We start from the raw sequence: 18436 nt of genomic DNA on the forward strand, positions 1-18436 counted from the left end.
ACCTGCTGCTCTTTTCCAGCAACACATTTTCAGCTCTGATCTCCAGCACCTGCAATCTTCTTCCTGACCTCTCCGCCCCCAACCCAGTCTGACCTATCACCCTCACCTTGACCTCTTTCCACCTATCACATTTCCGACGCCCCTTCCCCAAGTCCCTCCTCCCTACCTTTTACCTTAGCCTGCTGGACAAACTTTCCTCATTCCTGAAGAAGGGCTTATGCCCGAAACGTGGATTCTCCTGTTCCCTGGATGCTGCCTGACCTGCTGCGCTTTTCCAGCAACACATTTTCAGCTCTGATCTCCAGCATCTGATGACCTCACTTTCTCCCGGGAGATCTAATAGAAACTTACAAGATAATGCACGGCTTAGAAAGGGTTGGCACTAGTTTCCGATGGGTGGGGAAACTAGGACGCATGGGCACAGCCTTATAATTAGAGGGTGGTCAATTTAGAACGGAAATGAGGAAACATTTCTTCAGCCAGAGAGTGGTGGCCCTGTAGAATCTATTGCCATGGAGCCCAGTGCAGGCCAGGATGTTAAATGTCTTCAAGGCACAGATTGATAACTTCTTGATTGCACAAGGAATTAAGGGCCAAGGGGAGAGTGCGAATAAGTGGAGTTGAAATGCCCATCAGCCATGATTAAATGGGGAGTGGACATGATGGGCCGAATGGCCTGACTTCTACTCCTATGTCTTATTGTCTTATGGTCTTATGGTCTTATCAAAGCAGCACAATTGATCCACCACCATAAATATTCACTCCTTCCATTGTACACATTACAATAAAGGCACTGCAGTAGTTTGACAGCACCCAAAACCCACAGCCTCTACAATTTTGGAAGAACAAGGACAACAGGTGAATGAAAACACCATCTACAAGTTCCTTTTCAAGCTGAACCCTATTCTGATTGGGAAATATATCACTTGCAATGCCAAGGCACATAGGACTATGGGCCAAATGTTTAGACAATGCAGTTAGGACAGTTAAGTGCTTGCTTTTCACCAGTGCAGGGTCAAAGGGCATTTTTCTGTGCTGCAGACCTCTCTGGTTGTGATTCTTCAAATAAGGAAGTGGGCTCTTTGGCGCTGGTCTTCTAGAAATAGATGGAAGGAGAGGCTAATATGCTGGCCATTTGCTAGACCTTCCACATTCAGATCACTGGTACCACCACTTTTAAAGCCCACCACTTCAGATACTGCAAGCCAGGGACTACCATTCACATGATGGTACCCATCATCACTGAGGACATGGCCCAGATGGAAAGCTCACTTCCTCTTCCCACACTTCACTGACAGTGGGTCCTAGAGGTGCTGGTCAAAGGAGTGAACAAGAGGTGGAACGCTCTCTTTCCTGCTTACAGCCACAAGAGGCCACACCACACCAGCAAACACACAGTTAACATGGACCCAAATAGCAGTCTGGGGTCAGTGCTGTGTCCTGGGAGGAGCTCAGAAAGAGAGTCAATGAACATCTGAAATAAAAACAGAAATTGCTTGAGAAACTCAGCTGAACTGACAGCATCTGTGGAGAGAAAGCAGAAGTGTAACCAGACTTAAAATACTAACTATGCTTTCTCTCCATAAATACTGACCGACTATGAAGTTTCTCCAGCACTTTGTTCTCGATGCAGATCGCCAGCATCTGCAGCTACAACTCCTACCACACTTTGCTTTTGGGAGGTGGGATTTGTTATTGGCCTTGAGATCGTTGGCATTCTTCTCTCCAGGTCCTCTTCCCTACTTCCTCTTACTAACGGGTATTCTCAAAGAATTGTGTCCCTTCACACAAGAGTTTCCTCCAAGTCAGTTTCTTCTGAGTGAGGGTATTCCAGGCATCAAGACCTACATTGCAATTCTCAAGGGAAGCCTGCAGGGAGACTTTGAAATACTTCCTTTGCCCTACTCTCATTTGAGCACTTTCCTTGATCGAGGCAAAGACGATTTGCTTTGGTAGTTGGAACTCTGTCAACTGAAGCATGTGGCCAGCCCAGTGGAGTCAGTTTTGGATGACCGTTGTGTCAATGTTGGTGCTATTTGGTCCTTCAGTGTCACTGATGTTACTACACCTGTCCTCACAGCTGAGGCAGGGTATCTGTTTCAAACAGTATTGGTACAGGTACTTCTCCAGGGCCTTGAGCTGGCGTCCTTACGTAACTCAGATTTTGGAGCTATGTAGAAGAACTAGAAGGATGGCTGCTTTATGCACAAGGATCTTGGTATCAGGACAAATGTTTCAGTCAAAGATTCTCGTTCTTAGGCATCTGAAAGCAATGGTCAATCTCGACATCAATATCAGCCTTAAATGAAAGGCAGCTCCCCAGCTCCCACATTTGGGAGGATTTGTCCATTGATCTTAATGGAGGGATAGATCAGAACTTGCCCTGAGACATGTTCGTAAAGGACTTGAGTCTTCTTGAGGTTGAGGGGGAGACCAATTCTATGATATGTTTCTACGAAGGTGTTAAACAAGGCTTCAAAATTCTCTTCTGAGAGAGTGGAGATTACATTGCCTTCTGTATACTGAATTTGCACAAGCAATGTCACTGATGCTTTCTTCTTGGATTTCAACTGGTTGAGATTATAAGTCACTACTGTAGCCCAAACACCAGACTGCAAGGACCTGAATGCCTGGACGTGGGAGAACACACTACCAGCCTTTAGAGGGCAACTAGAAATGGACATAAATCCTGGCCCAGCCAGTGTCTCCCACACTCAGGAATAAATTTTAAAAATGCCTGCACATTGATAGACTTCTTTCTGTGCTGTATCATTATTAGCAGAGATAGGATGCAGCTTTGACTGAGGTACAAACTAATGGACTGGCCACCAATAGTCCTTACAGTTGCCAAAATTGATTTTTACCCCGAGTAATTTCAGAAATTAATTGGTATGACCCATCTTAAAGTATTAAGTGTAATAATTATTAATTTCTTTATATTCTAATAGATATGATTTAGTGTAAATAAAATGAACTTCTACTCAAATAATTTCACTTAAACAACACGGGATAAATTTGAGTAAGTTGCACTCCTCTGTCTGAAACCAGCCATTAAACATTCGTCTAAAAAACTTCAATTATCCTGAAGATAAATATCCAGAAATTGGATTGGGTCTTTAAATTAATTCATTTTATTTTGGGGATAGTAAAGTGATGAAAGGGACCATACATTGCATAAAGCACATTATATAGCATTATCTCTATTAAATGCCATCATAAAGGCACCAGGTTATTCTGATATTTGTCTAGATGTCTTGTTTTCTCTTCCTTTTTTGCTGAGAACATGTCCTAGCCTTCTTCCCTCCAGCCTTGATAAATGTTGTTGAATGGCTTCAGATAGGTTCTGAATCTTTCCAAATATTCAGAGTTCTGTCCTCTTTTTGGATTCCCTTCCTGATTGTCTCCTTTAAACTTCAGATTCCTACAATTCTTTGCTGTCAGTTTTATAGTATTTCTTTGCATCAATCCATACCTGTGCCTGTGCACCCACACATTAACTTATTTACCCTAAAGAAAGATAAAGTGGCTACAGCCTTACCATGCCGCAGGGCTGCTATCTCAGTAGAGAGAGATGACTGGTGGTGGTTTAACCTGAGGGTCACCAAGCCTCACGCGAGATGAGATGTTAAGAAGGAGAGTCCTTCATAGTAACCTCAACCAGTGCAGGAATTGAATCCATGCTGTTGGCATCACTGTGCATCTCAAACCAGCCATCCAGTCAACTGAGCTAACTGACTCCCTTCATTAAATATTCCTAAATCATTCATTTATAAACTGCTTTTGACTATGACTTGACAATTCTAAGCGATCAGAAACTCATGGAGTTTAATTTAGATAAATGCAAGGTGCTGCATTTTGGGAAAGCAAAACTTAGCAAGATTTATACACCTCATGGTAATGTTCGCGGGAGTGTTCCTGAACAAAGGCCTTGGAGTGCAGATTCATAGCTCCTTAAAAGTAGAGTCCCAGTTCGATAGGATAGTGAAGGCAGCGTATGGTATGCTTTCCTTTATTGGTCAGAGTGAGGTCATGTTGCGGCTGTACAGGACATTGGTTAGGCCACTTTTGGAATATTTCATGCAACTCTGGTCTCCTTCCTATTGGAAGGATGTTGTGAAACTTGAAAGGGTTCAGAAAAGATTTACAAGGATTGCCAGCATTGAAGGATTTGAACTATCGTGGGAGGTTGAATAGACTGGGGCGGTTTTCCCTGGAGCACCAGAGGCTGAGGGGTGACCCTATAGAGGTTTATAAAATCATGGGGGACATGGATAGGGTAAATAGACAAAGTCTTTTCCCTGGGGTGGGTGAGTCCAGAACTAGAGGGCGTAGGTTTAGGGTGAGAGGAGAAAGATATAAAAGAGACCTAAGGGGCAGATTTTTCATGCAGAGGGTAGTGCGTGTATGGAATGGGTTGCCAAAGGAAGTGGTGGAGGTTGCAACATTTAAAAGGCATCTGGATGGATATATGAATAGGAAGGGTTTGGAGGGATATGGGCCGGGTGCTGGCAGGTGGGACTAGATTGGGTTGGGATATCTGTTCGGCATGGATAAGTTGGACCGAAGTGTCTATTTCCGTGCTGTACATCTCTCTGACTCTATGACTCTTAAATGAAAGGACACGAGTATGTTCTGTATTAACTCACACCAGGAATGCTGATGTGGTTTTAAGGACCTTGGGATATTTTACTACATTTAACATGCTAACACAAATGGAATTTGTTGTTAAATGTTGCTATTTGCAATTTTCTTAAACTTCCAGAACAATGTGAAAATTAGTGGAAAATTCATAGTAGTGCCAACAATAAACAATCTCTTTGTTAGTGCCTTGCTTAATTATTTACAGATTTGCTAGAATATTTACAAGAATGTTGCCAAGACTCAAAAACTGCAAATAAGAGGAAAGTTTGGATAAGCTGAGGACTCTTTCCTTGAAACAAAGGAGAATGAGGGCTGATAGAACTGAGGTGACTAAATAACGAGGGGTTTGGATAGGGTGGACGGGGAACAACTGTTTCTCCTGATGGAAAGGTGAAAGAGGGCACACATTTATGGTGATTGTAGAAAGATTACAGAAGGTGTGGAAAACATTTTCTCCCAGAGGGTGGCGGGTGTCTGGAATTTTCCACCCAGTTTGGTGATTGAAGTTGAAACGTTCAGCTCATTCAAAAGGAATCTGGATCTGCATCTGAAGTACTGTAGACTCCAAGCTTTCAGCCTGGGCGCTAGGAAGTGGGATTAAAATGGGTGGCTAGTCTGTTCAGCGATAACTTTTCTAAGGTTTCCTACTCCTAATAAATAAATGTCTTTATATATTGGTTCTCCCAGGCTTAGTGCTTCAAGATCCACACAGGTATGTCATATCTCTATACCTCTGCTAATGTGTCCTGAAATGACATGCAATGGTATTGCCTCAAGGAAGTTATTCACTCCTGTTACTCATCGCTACTTGACAGGGAGCTGAAACAGGGAACTGCTTAAAATGAGAATTAGTAGCAGGTTGCATGGTATCTTGTACAAGAGATAACTCACTTGCCATTTTTCCTTTTACAAGTTTAAGAAGAATGAAAAAGGAAAACCAATGAATTACAGCCCAGTTGGCTTCACATCTGCGGTGGGGAAAATTGTTGGAGTCTCTTTCACGATTAGGGCCACTGAACATCTCAAAAATTTTCAGTTTATCAGGGAGAGCCAGCGTGGATTCATGGTAGATAGGTCATGCCTTACAAACCTCACTGAACGTTTGGAGCAGTGACTAACGTAGTGAACACAGGAAGTCTAGGGATGTTGTTTATGTGGACTTCCATAATTGGTTGAGTGGCAGGCTACAAGAAGTAAGGATAATGGGTGGGTACTTAAATTGGTAGGATGTTGACCAGTGGTGTCCTGCAAGGATCTGTGTTAGGGCCTCATTTATTACATTACTTACACAAATTATTTCACCCCACTTAGATAGTGGCATAGAAAGTCCCATGCCCCAAATCTGCTGATGACAATGTGTTAAGTGGCACTGTAGACATATAAATGAAAGCATAAAATTACAAAGGGATATTGATAGACTCGATGATTGGGCAATAACTGTGGCAGATGAGAAGGTATGTATTTTGGACTGAAAATGGTAGATCAAGGTACTTTCTAGATAGTATTAAGTTAAATACAGTAAATGTCCAAAGAGACTTGGGGCTTCAGGTGCATCAATCTTTAAAACATCACAAACAGATGCAGAAAATAATCAAGGAAGTTAATGGAATTCTGGCCTTAAATCTAGAGGACTGGACCACAAGGATGTAGATGTTATGCTGCGGTTACACCAAACTCTGGATAGACCCCACTGGAGGTTTGCGAACAGATATGGGCACCACACCTTAGGAAGGATATATTGACCACACAATGTAGGCTTATAAAAATTATATTTAAAATTCTGGGGTTATGAGGAAAGGTTATTCAAATTAAGCCGGTTTCTTTCTTAAACTTAGAAGCTGAAGCGGTTTTCTGATCGAAGTCTTCAAGGTATTTCTCCAGCCTTTTCCAAGTAATAACAATAAATTCTTTCCTCTTGTTGGAGATTCTAGACTAGGGGCCATAGTCTGAAAATTAGGGCCAGACCATTCAGGAAAGATGTTAGAAAGCACCTCTACACACAAAGGGTGGTCGATATTTGGAATTCGCTTCCATCAACAGCAGTAGATGCGGGGTCAGTTGTTAATTTCAAATCAAAGATAGGTAATTTTTTGTTAAGCTAAGGTATTAAGGGATATAGGCCAAAAGGCAAATATATGGAATTAGGCCACAGATCAGCTGTGACCTTATTGAATGGTGGAACAAGTTCAAAGAGCTGAATGGCTATTCCCGTGTTCCTATTAATTCTTCAATTGTTAGATAAATACTACATCCAATGACGTTATGTTGTTTGGTTTATTATTTATTGGGGCAGCACAGTGGCTCAGTGGTTAGTACTGCTGCCTCACAGCGCCAGGGAGCCAGGTTCGATTCCATCTTTGGGCTGTGTCTGCATGGGCTTTCTCCGGGTGCTTATAGTCTAAAGGTGTGCAGGTCAGGTGAATTGAGGAGAAAGTGAGGTCTGCAGATGCTGGAGATCAAAGTTGAAACTTTATTGCTGGAACAGCACAGCAGGTCAGGCAGCATCCAGGAAACAGGAGATTCGACGTTTCGGGCACAGGCTCTTCTTCATCCTGAAGAAGGGCCTGTGCCCGAAACGTCGAATCTCCTGTTCCCTGGATGCTGCCTGACCTGCTGTGCTGTTCCAGCAATAAAGTTTCAAGGTCAGGTGAATTGGCCATGCTAAATTGCCCATAGCGTTAGATGCATTAGCCAGAGGGAAATGGGTTACTCTTCGGAGGGTTGGTATGGACTTGTTGGGTAGAAGAGCCTGTTTCCACACTGTCAGGAATCTAATCTAATCATTTATGTTTAAATTGGTGAAAATCTTTGGGACAAGGCTACTTTCATTTTTTTCAAAATGCTTAAGTCACATGTGATGACAGTTATCTTTAAAATATGGAAGAGAGAAATAATTTTTGACTTAAAGTGCTTTCAAACTAAGGAGAAATTATTCTCTGTCCAAACTTGAGGGTCACCCATTGTATCATTAAGCATTTTTAATACAAAACATATATTGATTAAAAAGCAAATTGAAGACGACAGTAATGAAACAAAAACAAGGATTTCAGTGAGGATCTTCATTTCAAATCATAGGATTAGAGTATTCAAGACAAACAGCAGTTTATTTAAATAAAGAACACTTCTTCACATTTTGTAGCATCATGCAATAAAATTTGTTCTGCAGCCTTCTCCTATATTCTGGCTATACTATATTCTAGGGTTTTCTTTGGGGAGGGTGATAGGCGGTGGTAATTGAGTAAAGACACAAAGAAAGAAGAACAAACAGCAAATAGAAATTGTCCTATAAAGATGGTTAGAACAATTACAACTTCACTAATAACAGCAGCAGTTATCTACCTTTTCTCCTTTTGGTCCAGGTTGGCCCTAGAAAATAAAACAATGAAAGATTGCTTTATAACTGAAGCAGATCTTATGAAATTCTTCATTGACTTACTGTTTTCTAACTTTCCTTTTTGAACAATTTATAGTGATTACTTGTGTTCAGCAGGATGATGCATAACGATACTGAAAACAAAGTGTACTTTCTACTTTTGCCATGCAATGTCAACATCAAGTGTCATCTGGTAAACTGTTATTGGGTAAAGAACAAATGTTTCTGTTATTTTGCGCCCAAATAGCTTTTGTCAGAACCTTAAGCTTAGAGTAGTCCTAACTTTATTCTTGCCAATCTTTTCTATCTTTGCCCTTAAGGATTATGAATAAACTGTTGTCACAGTCCTGGAGAGTTTATTGCATAAAAATAGAAAGTGCTGGAAATGCATGGCTAAGTTCCAAGACTGACTAATGGATTCAGCCCAGCAGAGGTTCCCTTACTCAGTTACACAGATAATCACTAGCTTTGTTTGATTGACAACCTTAACTTGATCTTTATTTTTAAGTGTTTCTTTTAAAATGAGTGTTGATTTGGCCAATGGAAAATGCAATGGCTTTGGTTGAATGTCTGTTCTAGAAGAAAGTAACTTTTTCTACCCCTCCCCTCCCCCAGCGGTAACATTAAATGCCTGATTGATTGGTTCACAACTGCAGAGTAGAACTCCCTTTGATCCACAACTCCATGAGGAGCTGTTGACTCTGTCCTCCGCAGAAGTCAGTCAGCTTCATCAAAATTGAGGAGACCTGAAACAACCCCTGCGCAACATAGTGAGTAAGGTTGGAAGTGCCTTGCTCAGACTCATTACCCACACCCTTACATGCTGGATAAAAGTTTGCTTGCTGAGCTGAAAGGTTCATTTTCAGATACTTTGTCACCACACTAGGTAACATCATCAGTGAGCCTCTGGTGAAGCACCGGCGTTAGTGACCCACTTTTAGGTTTCCTTGGGTTGGTGACATAATTTCACCACTGGAGTTTTCCTATTGGCTCTCACAACGTTATTTCCTTTAGAGTTTGGCAGGAAATATATTGGGGTGTGGGATGCTTCAAATTACCATTCATAATGGAAACCATTTTTTGATTGAATTATTCACTTTACTTACCCCTCTTTTCTTCTTGGTTATTTAAGTCAATATGATGAATCTGATTTAACTGGAGATAAGAGGTTAATATTTTCTATTCATGGCAGTTTTATAGTTTGGTGAGTGGGGACAGAACTGAATCGTTATGTTTTCACAGTTAACACTGGTGTATCTGCAATTAATTACTTTCATTTACACATCATTTTGATGAAATCATTACTGAAATTTTAATTCTGCTTCCTGATTTTCAGATTCCATTTTGCTTACTATATTTGTCAGCATTTTCAGTTTAGTTTTTTTTGATACTTTCCTTATTACCTATAATAATTATTAGGAAACCACAGGAATGTTCTGCAAAATATTTGCAAAGAAGCTGGGCTGTGAACCTCATCTAATGCCATGTAACTTTGAATAATTTTTCAAGGCTCTGTTTCCCGTGAGAGTGGCTTAGAAAATACAGGGTGCAATGCTATTGACCCACCTTCACCATGAAAGATCTGAAGGTGGGGCTGGGCATGTTCAGGGAGTTCCACAAATTTTCTTTTTGTTGCATTATTCCTTATTTAGAACCATCTTTGATCATTTGAAAGCACATAGAAAGATAGGTTTTCTTCTGAAACTAGTTGGAAGTTAACACAATCATTCAAAGGAAGCCAAGCAATGAACTCAACCACTAAAAGACAAATAAAAGTAAAATGCTGCAGAATGCTGGAAATCTGAATTTAAAAACCAGAAGCCCTGGAGAAACTCAGATCCAGAAGGATCTGTGGAGAGGGGAACAGTTAACATTTTGAATCCAACGACTTTTTTTGGATTAGGTCTGAAGATGAGTCATTGGACCTGAAATGCTAATATTGTTTCTCTCCTCACAGAAGCTGTTAGACCTTCTGAATTTCTTCAATGCATGCCTGTTTCATTTAAGCACAAGACAAGTTCTGGACACCGACTCTAATCTGTTCAAAAGACTGGCCATCCAATACTAACTTGTGTTGGCTCCCTTGACAGTGAACAAGTTAATCAGAACAATTATATAAATTTGACATTGACCTTAATGATATTGGCAACTTGATTATTTGGAAATATATCTCCGTTCCTTCACCATTGCTGGGTCAAAGTCCTGGAGCTCCCGCCCTAGCAGTATTGTGGGTATCCCTACACCAGACGGACTGCAATGGTTCGAGCAAGCACCCTCACCATTACCTTTTCAAGTGCAATCATTAATGGGTAATGAATCCTGGCCCAGCCAATGATGCCCACATCTCCTTAATGAAAACATTAATGAAGAAACTTTGTTGTTCACTAGTAGTGAATGCTTACACCTCCCCCTCCCCCGCCTACTGGGGATACAGCAGACTGTTGAAAGAACTTGACTCATTACTTGGGAGCTCATCTCTGTTTAATAAAAGCAATAAAACTGACAACAACTCTCAGGCCTTCATGCTTCACACCATCCACATTCCAACCCTATTGCCACAAATGCCACTCCATTCACCCTACCATGGCCCCTCATTCTCTCCATGCCCAATCACCAAATATACATGGTGTACAGAGCCAATGAACACCATGGTAACAATATCATTTGTGGAGAGGTTTTAGCAACAAAAAAAAAAAAATCAAATGTTCACAGTTTAGTTGGGAAGTTGTAGATTTAAAAGCACTTTTTAAATTTTACATAAAGCAAGATTCTCTGGAAATTAGTGAAACATATCACAAAAACAGCTTAATATTAACCTCAATTACATTTCTGATCAAGTGGCTGCTTTACAAGCTCAATAACAAGATGTTCAATTTTCACATTATTCTTTAGCCTCTCAAACAGTTATGTTTATCTATTAAAATCCATTTTTCACACAGAGATAACAAGAAAGTAATACAGGCTTTTTTGGAATATGCACATGCCCAGAAAAAAAACTTACTGGCTTTCCATCCAATCCAAGTGGGCCCTAGAATCCAAATCCAAAACAAGGTTTTAGAATTGCAGAATTATTAAATTGGCAGGAACATATAAACATGGCTACATACCCAAAGTAATAGGGTTTGGAAATGCGTTTCATGTACAGGCAGTGTCATCAGAGTGGAATAAAAGGTGCTCTATATACGAACGTGGGATTTGATAACACTCAGTCCATGATGCTAGTTCAGACAAATTCCTATCCCCGGGAATCTGATGTATGTTACAGATTTGTGAATGATGAATGCATTCTTTCAATGGTGTAATTTGATATGTATTATAGCAAAATTATGTACAACAAAGACTTAAAATACCTTCATGCACAGTTTTGCAGCCAGAAAAAAAAATGGTTATACACCCATTTAACAGCAATGTTATGTATAAAGCAACACCAGCATGGAAGGTTACTACTGCATTTGTGAGAAAGAAAATGCAATAGCATTATTTCTGGCATTAACTATATTTTCCTTTAAAAGTATTAACTTTAGAATTTTAGAATGAGCAAATGCAAACAAAAAAAACAAATCAAGGTAGAAAGCAACTTAGGGTGTCATAAAATCTGGTGACCGATCTGATTTTAATACCGGTGACCTTTACGAACTAAAATGGTTTTTCAAAAAGGAAAATGCACTCAAAAATGGCCACAGCAATCTGCTGACTATGTCAACCATGCTTTGTGGAACTAAGTGTGAAATAATCAGAATCATCTGTATTGAAATTGCCAAAAGACAGTGAAACTAGTCAGTCTTTAAAAAAAAACTCATGCCCCTATTTTAGTTTATACCTGTATGATAAGTTTCACATGTTGCAAATGAAAGACACCACCTGTATTTATCAAGCTTGGAAACAAGGACCTACATTTCACGGTATTGCTTTTGGCAGAACAGAAAAGCTAAAGCAGTGTGACTAAAAGCAGTTAGAAACAATATTCCCTCACCTTCTCAATGGCAGAGCTGATTAAAATATAACATTAGAACACTAAGAACTCAAAAGGACAATTAACTTGAATGTTACTAAGGACACAAGACATCAATTAAATAACCAAGTTAAAACCTTTACACCACAATGATACTGCAAGTACTTTAAAATTGTATGTTCCTTTCATCCTCCTTTTGAGGATGCTTTACCTTTTCAACTTTGTGCCCATGTTTGTTACATGTATGTGTTATTTTTCCTCAAGATTAGTAGATAATAAAATTGCTATTTCTTTTATTCAGGAAAACCTTGTAATTGGCTCTGCATTGGTTCTGGTGAACTAGCTAATTACATCAATTGGTTGAATCAGCTTCCCACTCTAATCATCACAAAACCTTTGTTGGAGTCAATGGAGAAGGTCGACAAGAGGAGAACAGATTCACCCTTCCTTGCCAGCGGAGAACTGGCCTTCCCATTTCCAGGAAATAATTGTAAATATTCAGCTTTCCATTCTCACAAGAATCAAGTAAACACTAAATTGCAAATATTCAGAGATCGATACAAAGAGATAAAGGGCAAAAATCAGAATAGTCTGTTCAAGTGTTCTTTGAGTGCACCTATATGGAAATCCATAAACATAACTGAAAATATATAGCATAAACACAATAAAAGAGACAAATTAGCTTTTACCATCCCCCACTACAGCAGACCTTTAGCTGGCCTGGTGTGCAGTAGAGTATGAATGTTCTGGGATTCCTGCATTAGCTAAATTTTCTGAAAACTATATAACTTGAATTATCTTTCATTCATTTCTCCATATCAAATAGATAGTTTCCTTTGGACATCCAACAACAAGACATATTCTTGCTCTAGTGACGATATGACTGAGAAATTGCTTTACGAATACTTTGTATAGATGACAATACCCATCGCTTGTGTGACAAATAAATACGAAAATAATTGCAATACTTGTTAGACATTGGAACATAAACACTAAAGCCTGTTAACCCCTACATGGATTGTGATTCTGTGGTACTGAGAATTGTAAATTTGCACAAATAAACATTTCTTCACATGTGATTAATGTGCAGTCGTTTATTTTTTTTGAGCAACAACACTTGGAAAACTATTTGCTGACTGTACTCTGGTAGCCCATTCAAGTGGCTATTATTCTTGATCTGAGTGGTGGCATGGTATTTGACCTTGGTGCCTTACAGCTGAATACAATGCCTTCCCATATGATTTCCACAATTGCACTTGCCGCAGGAATAATTGAATAACAATCAGGTTTCAGGAAACATGGGCAGTTTCTTTGTAATGCAGGTCCCTGCAGCAATTATATGAAAATGTCTAACTCAGCACAAGTCAGAAATTGAACCTGGGACCTTCCTGGTCTGTACTGCTGAGCTTCACATTGGATATACACATGTGTGAGCTATGAGAATCAGTAAAAATCTTTTAGCTGGGGAAGATGCATCTGACTTTCAATGCTTAGGTGTTAATTTTGTAAATTGTGCATTATTGAATGAGAAGATGAATACAAATAATAAGTAATAAACATTAAACTGGCTTATGACTGAAATATGTATCCTAATAGTAAGTAATTAGGATATGAATGTTCCACCCTGAAGGTATATTTTCAGTAAATGTAACTAATTTAATACAAAGATCTTGCGTTTTACAAAATCCATAGTCATGGTGCAGATAATTAAAATAACATAGGCATCATTTAAGGAATAGCCAACACTCTCAATCATACCAAGCAAATGCAACGAAACAGCTATTGCAAATATGAACCCTCATAATCTGGGGTGAGTTGTGGGTGGATAGGATGTTAAGTTGGTAGGGGGGATAATTTTGTACCACATTACTCATCCCAGCTTTAATTGAACAACAGCGAGAAAAAGGAACGTCACCTACCTCAGAGGAAGGGGCCATTTTGGATGGCTATTTAGTTTCTCTTCCAGGTGGCATTAGCCAATTTCAAGTGGACCATTTCCTGGTTCCTCTTTCAACAACAGTATCAGACAACGGGAACAACAATTGCTAGGCCAAGTGAATCTATAAGTTTAACAGTCACAAAGAGACTTGGATATTAAAATCAAAATGGGTTCTACTGGCTAACCATGTCTGAGGGATCAAAGAAAGGCACATGGAAAGCTTTGTTTTCATTTTTTTAGAACACATTCAAATGCCATCATATTCTAGGATTGTGTGCTCTGTCACAGAAGTGGGGAAATTGTCCCTTGGGAATCAAATCCACATTGCTGTTAGTCTCAGAACTGAGAGGGAATTGGAGGGATCAAGGAGCATTTGTTAGATAACATCGTAGTTTACTTTGAAAATGAACTAAAAGCATGTGAAACAAATCGGACCTACTATATTTGATGTGGATTACCTACTTTCTTTGAGAAATTTGAGATGTAATATTTGTTATCCACCATGACATACATAGTTTGTGGTTCAGTTCAGCTTCCTTGGCGGACAAAATACCATACTTTGTCATATTTTGAAGGCAAAAATGTAGGTTTTAAACCATAAGTTTTTGGTATGATTTTAGCAAATGGTTCTATAGAAATATAGATATTCAGCCAGTGTATTGTGAAATTATTTGCTATATTTTAACATCTATCAAATGTATCCAATGGAATTCCCAGCAGCATTTTAAAGTCTCACTTTAAACACAATTAAACAGCCCCAGTCTATTCAGTCTCTCTCTCGAGCACAAATCCTCCAACCTTGACAACATCCTTGTAAATCTTTTCTGAACCCTTTCAAGTTTCACAATGTATAAAATCATGAGGGGCATGGATAGGATAAATAGACAAAGTTAAAAGTCACACAACACCAGGTTATAGTCCAACAGGTTTAACTGGATGAAGGAGCAGTGCTCTGAAAGCTAGTGCTTCCAATTAAACCTGTTGGACTATAACCTGGTGTTGAGAGATTTTTAACATTGTACACCCCAGTCCAACACCAGCATCTCCAAATCATAAATAGACAAGATATTTTCCCTGGGGTGGGGGAGTCCAGAATTAGAGGGCATAGGTTTAGTGTGAGAGGGGAAGGATATAAAAGGGAACTAAGGGGCAACTTTTTCACACAGAGGGTGATACGTGTACGGAATGAGCTGCTAGAGAAAGTGGTGGAGGCTGGTACAATTACAACATTTAAAAGGCAACTGGATGGATATATGATTAGGGAGGATTTGGTGGGATAAGGGCCAAGTGCTGGCAAATGGGACTAGATTAGGTTAGGATATCTGGTTGGCATGGATGAGTTGGACCGAAGGGTCTGTTTCCATGCTGTACATCTCTATGATTCTAAATGATGCCTACCCAACCAAGGAGATTATTGATTAGTATTCAATTTCAATTTTGCTATGGTTAAGCATTGTAACTCCAAGTATAAACATTGATAATTCCTTAAAATCCATTAAAATGTGTTCATTTATGAATTAATGAATCAATGTTAACCAATATCACAGCAGGTAATCTGGAACTAATCCTTAAAAATTACACTTCTATTGACAGCAAGATGTAACTTCACATCTATATCATGATTTATAAATAAATTTTGGTGTTTGGAGCTGGTCTTATCCTTTTTGAAAATCACGATGGATTTTCTGGATGTCAGATAATCAGATGTTAGTAAAATCTTCTTTCAAAAAAAAAAAAAGGTGATTTGCACTGCATAAATTAGATTAGATTCCTTAGTGTGGAAACAGGCCTTTGGCCCAACAAGTCCAAACCAACCCTCCGAAGAGCAACCCACCCAGACCCATTCCCCCACGTTTACCCCTGACTAATGCACCTAACATTGTGGGCAATTTAGCATGGCCAGTTCACCTAACCTGCACATCTTTGGACTGTGGGATAAACTGGAGCACCCGGAGGAAATCCACACAGACATGGGGAGAATGTCCAAACGCCACATAGACAGTTGCCAGAGGCAGGAATTGAACCCGGGTCCCTGGTGCTGTGAGGCAGCAGTGCTAACCGCTGAGCCAACATGCCACCCTTTAAGTATTAACCTTGGATTCACAGAATCCCAACAATGTGGAAAGATGCCATTCAGACAATGACCTAAGGCTAGAATTGAACCCAAGTCCCTAGTGCCGTGAGGCAGCAGTGCTAACCACTGAGCCAACATGCTGCCCTGATTCTTGATTTCTAACTTGGGAATTTATTCATGGCAACATTTGCCTGAAGTCAGAAGTGAAAACCTCCTTCAAAATGATTGAAGAGACCTTGGAGGCCTCCCTTATGGCTGACTAAAGGAAAAGTTAGAGTCAGTGATTCTGGAACTTTCTCAGGATCTGCTGCATTGAAACACTCTTGCCTTTTCACATTTCTCTAGCTAACTACTTTGAATAACCTTTTTTCCTTCACATGCTTCTTTTCCTTCCTCCATTTCTGCTTTTCACTTTTTGTTCTGCAGAACATAGAACAATACAGCTCTTTCTTTTCTTTGCTTACTTTTGTCTCTCTCTTTCATTTCTGCTTCCCTCTCCTTCCTGACTTCCATTTTTCCTTCTCACCTTTCAGATTTGCATTTTTGATCCTGGCTGCCTCCTTCTCTCTTTTGCCTCTAAATTGTTTCAGCGTTGATGGGTTATGCAGATTGGTTCCCTGATTACCAGTCTGTTTACTCTACTGCTAGCCACTTAGACTCTTCAGATTCATCCTTTCCATATGTGGTACTCTTCAACTTCATCATGTTCATGGATTCTGTTTCCCTCAAGGCTATCCATTCTAATACAAGCTGTTTCGATCAGCCTCTCCTGGTTGCTGCTTTCCTGCACTCAATATTGCCTCATTACCATTACATATTCTGGAAAGGGGCTTTGTGTGCTGTGCCCTGTAATGATTTTCTCTTCCCCTTTAGCCTGAAACGTTTGCTGGAATGAGCTGATTGTAGTCCATAGATCTGGGTTTTTTGTGAATTTCAGGACCAACAGCTTTAATCAGTGAGATCCAAGGATACAGGAAGGAAGAGAAGAACAGTAGAGAAGGCAAGAGTGAGTTAGAGGCAAGTAAGATTTTAGAGAGAATTAAAGTTTAGATTGAGAGAATGTAAAAGCATTACATTATTTAAAAATCTGTAGGAACATTTTACTTGCTAAAGCATGAGACTTCACAATTTCATCTACTCAAATTCTGTGGCTAGAGTCATTTAATGCACTGGAGGAACATTAAGAGAGTGTCATTGTCACTGTAAGGCAAACAACATGTACAATCAGTAGTAAAGTTTCTGTATTTACAATGGATACCATTACTTTCTCCACAATGCAGCAACACTTGGGGGAGAAGCAAAAGGATTAGCATTACCATTAGTACTTCAGAATAACAAAGTCCACAATTAGTTTGAAAATAAAAAGAAGGAGCCATAATCTGCAAGTGGGACAAGATTGAACAAGCAAGGGATTGGGAGATCAATTTGGTACAGCTGAGCACTAACTTAATGTTGCTTAGTGCTTTCAAATTTCAATATTACCAGAATTGGCTGATGGGTCAAGGATTGGGTTGGGCTGCTGATGTTTTGAGTTAAAGTACAGTGAAGACCATAAATAACAATAGGATTTTTACTTTGCCTGGGGTGGGCTTCTGAACCAAATCCAAAAACTGGTGTTAAACTGGTGGTAACAGCAGGAAAAGTAGTGCAAGTAGGATGTAGAAAACTGCAGATATGATTTTAACTCAGTGTTTTATCTTTTTGTTACTGGGAAGGATGGTTTAATCTTGACCCTAATTCACTGTAAGCCCTGGATGAAGTACTGATGGGGACTTGTCCTGGCTGTCCTAGATGCTGGTTGCATTAGTGCCAGAGGTGGGAATAAATGTTTCTCAGTTCATTGCTGGATAGACAGATTAATTGTGACCATACTGTAGCTTTTGAAGGCAGATAGCCTGCATCTGTTACATCTATGTCAAGCTCAGACTACTAGAAACATGCCACATAATTGGCAAACACTGAAAGGATACAGATATTACGGTGATGAAATCAGGGAACATCTGACTGTGACTCACTGCAATCTCTACTGCCTCACGAAGAAACACTGAAGTCTTGTTCGCACAAAATTGAGACTTGTCATATCAAGCATGAATCCACAGGCAAGATTACAGACTAGCATCATACCATTGCTGACAAGGTGGTATTCAGCTCATCATGTTGTGCTGTTTTTTCTAAAAGTATTATCTAATGATTTTTGTGCTGTTGATATTTTCCTGTAGTCCTGCAAGATTTCATTTTCAAGTTATAATAAGATAAGTAAACATGGATTATCAATATTCAACTTCCATCAACCGATTTTACAATCAGAGAACTTCATGGGCTAAAGCAACTTTTTAAAATGGACAAAAGCTGACATTAAATAGCTGTAGTGATGTGTTGCTGGAAAAGCGCAGCAGGTCAGGCAGCATCCAGGGAACAGGAGAATCGACGTTTCGGGCATAAGCCCTTCTTCAGGAA

General features: G+C 39.7%; 1 protein-coding gene across 3 annotated transcripts in view; it reads right to left on the minus strand.

Annotated features, from left to right (window-relative positions):
• Window positions 1–18436, minus strand: part of LOC122556638 (collagen alpha-1(XXIII) chain-like) — a 229667-nt gene that overhangs the window by 98916 nt on the left and 112315 nt on the right. For 2 of the 3 annotated variants that reach the window (XM_043703584.1, XM_043703582.1), the window contains exons 6-7: window positions 11016–11042; window positions 7981–8007 (exon numbers count right to left, since the gene is read on the minus strand). In XM_043703584.1, coding sequence (XP_043559519.1) covers window positions 7981–8007; window positions 11016–11042 — 54 coding nt within the window. The remainder of the gene's footprint in view (window positions 1–7980; window positions 8008–11015; window positions 11043–18436) is intronic. The other variant, XM_043703583.1, reaches the window with a different exon arrangement.

Source organism: Chiloscyllium plagiosum, chromosome 14 (genome assembly GCF_004010195.1).
Source record: "Chiloscyllium plagiosum isolate BGI_BamShark_2017 chromosome 14, ASM401019v2, whole genome shotgun sequence".
Lineage (NCBI taxonomy): Eukaryota > Metazoa > Chordata > Chondrichthyes > Orectolobiformes > Hemiscylliidae > Chiloscyllium > Chiloscyllium plagiosum.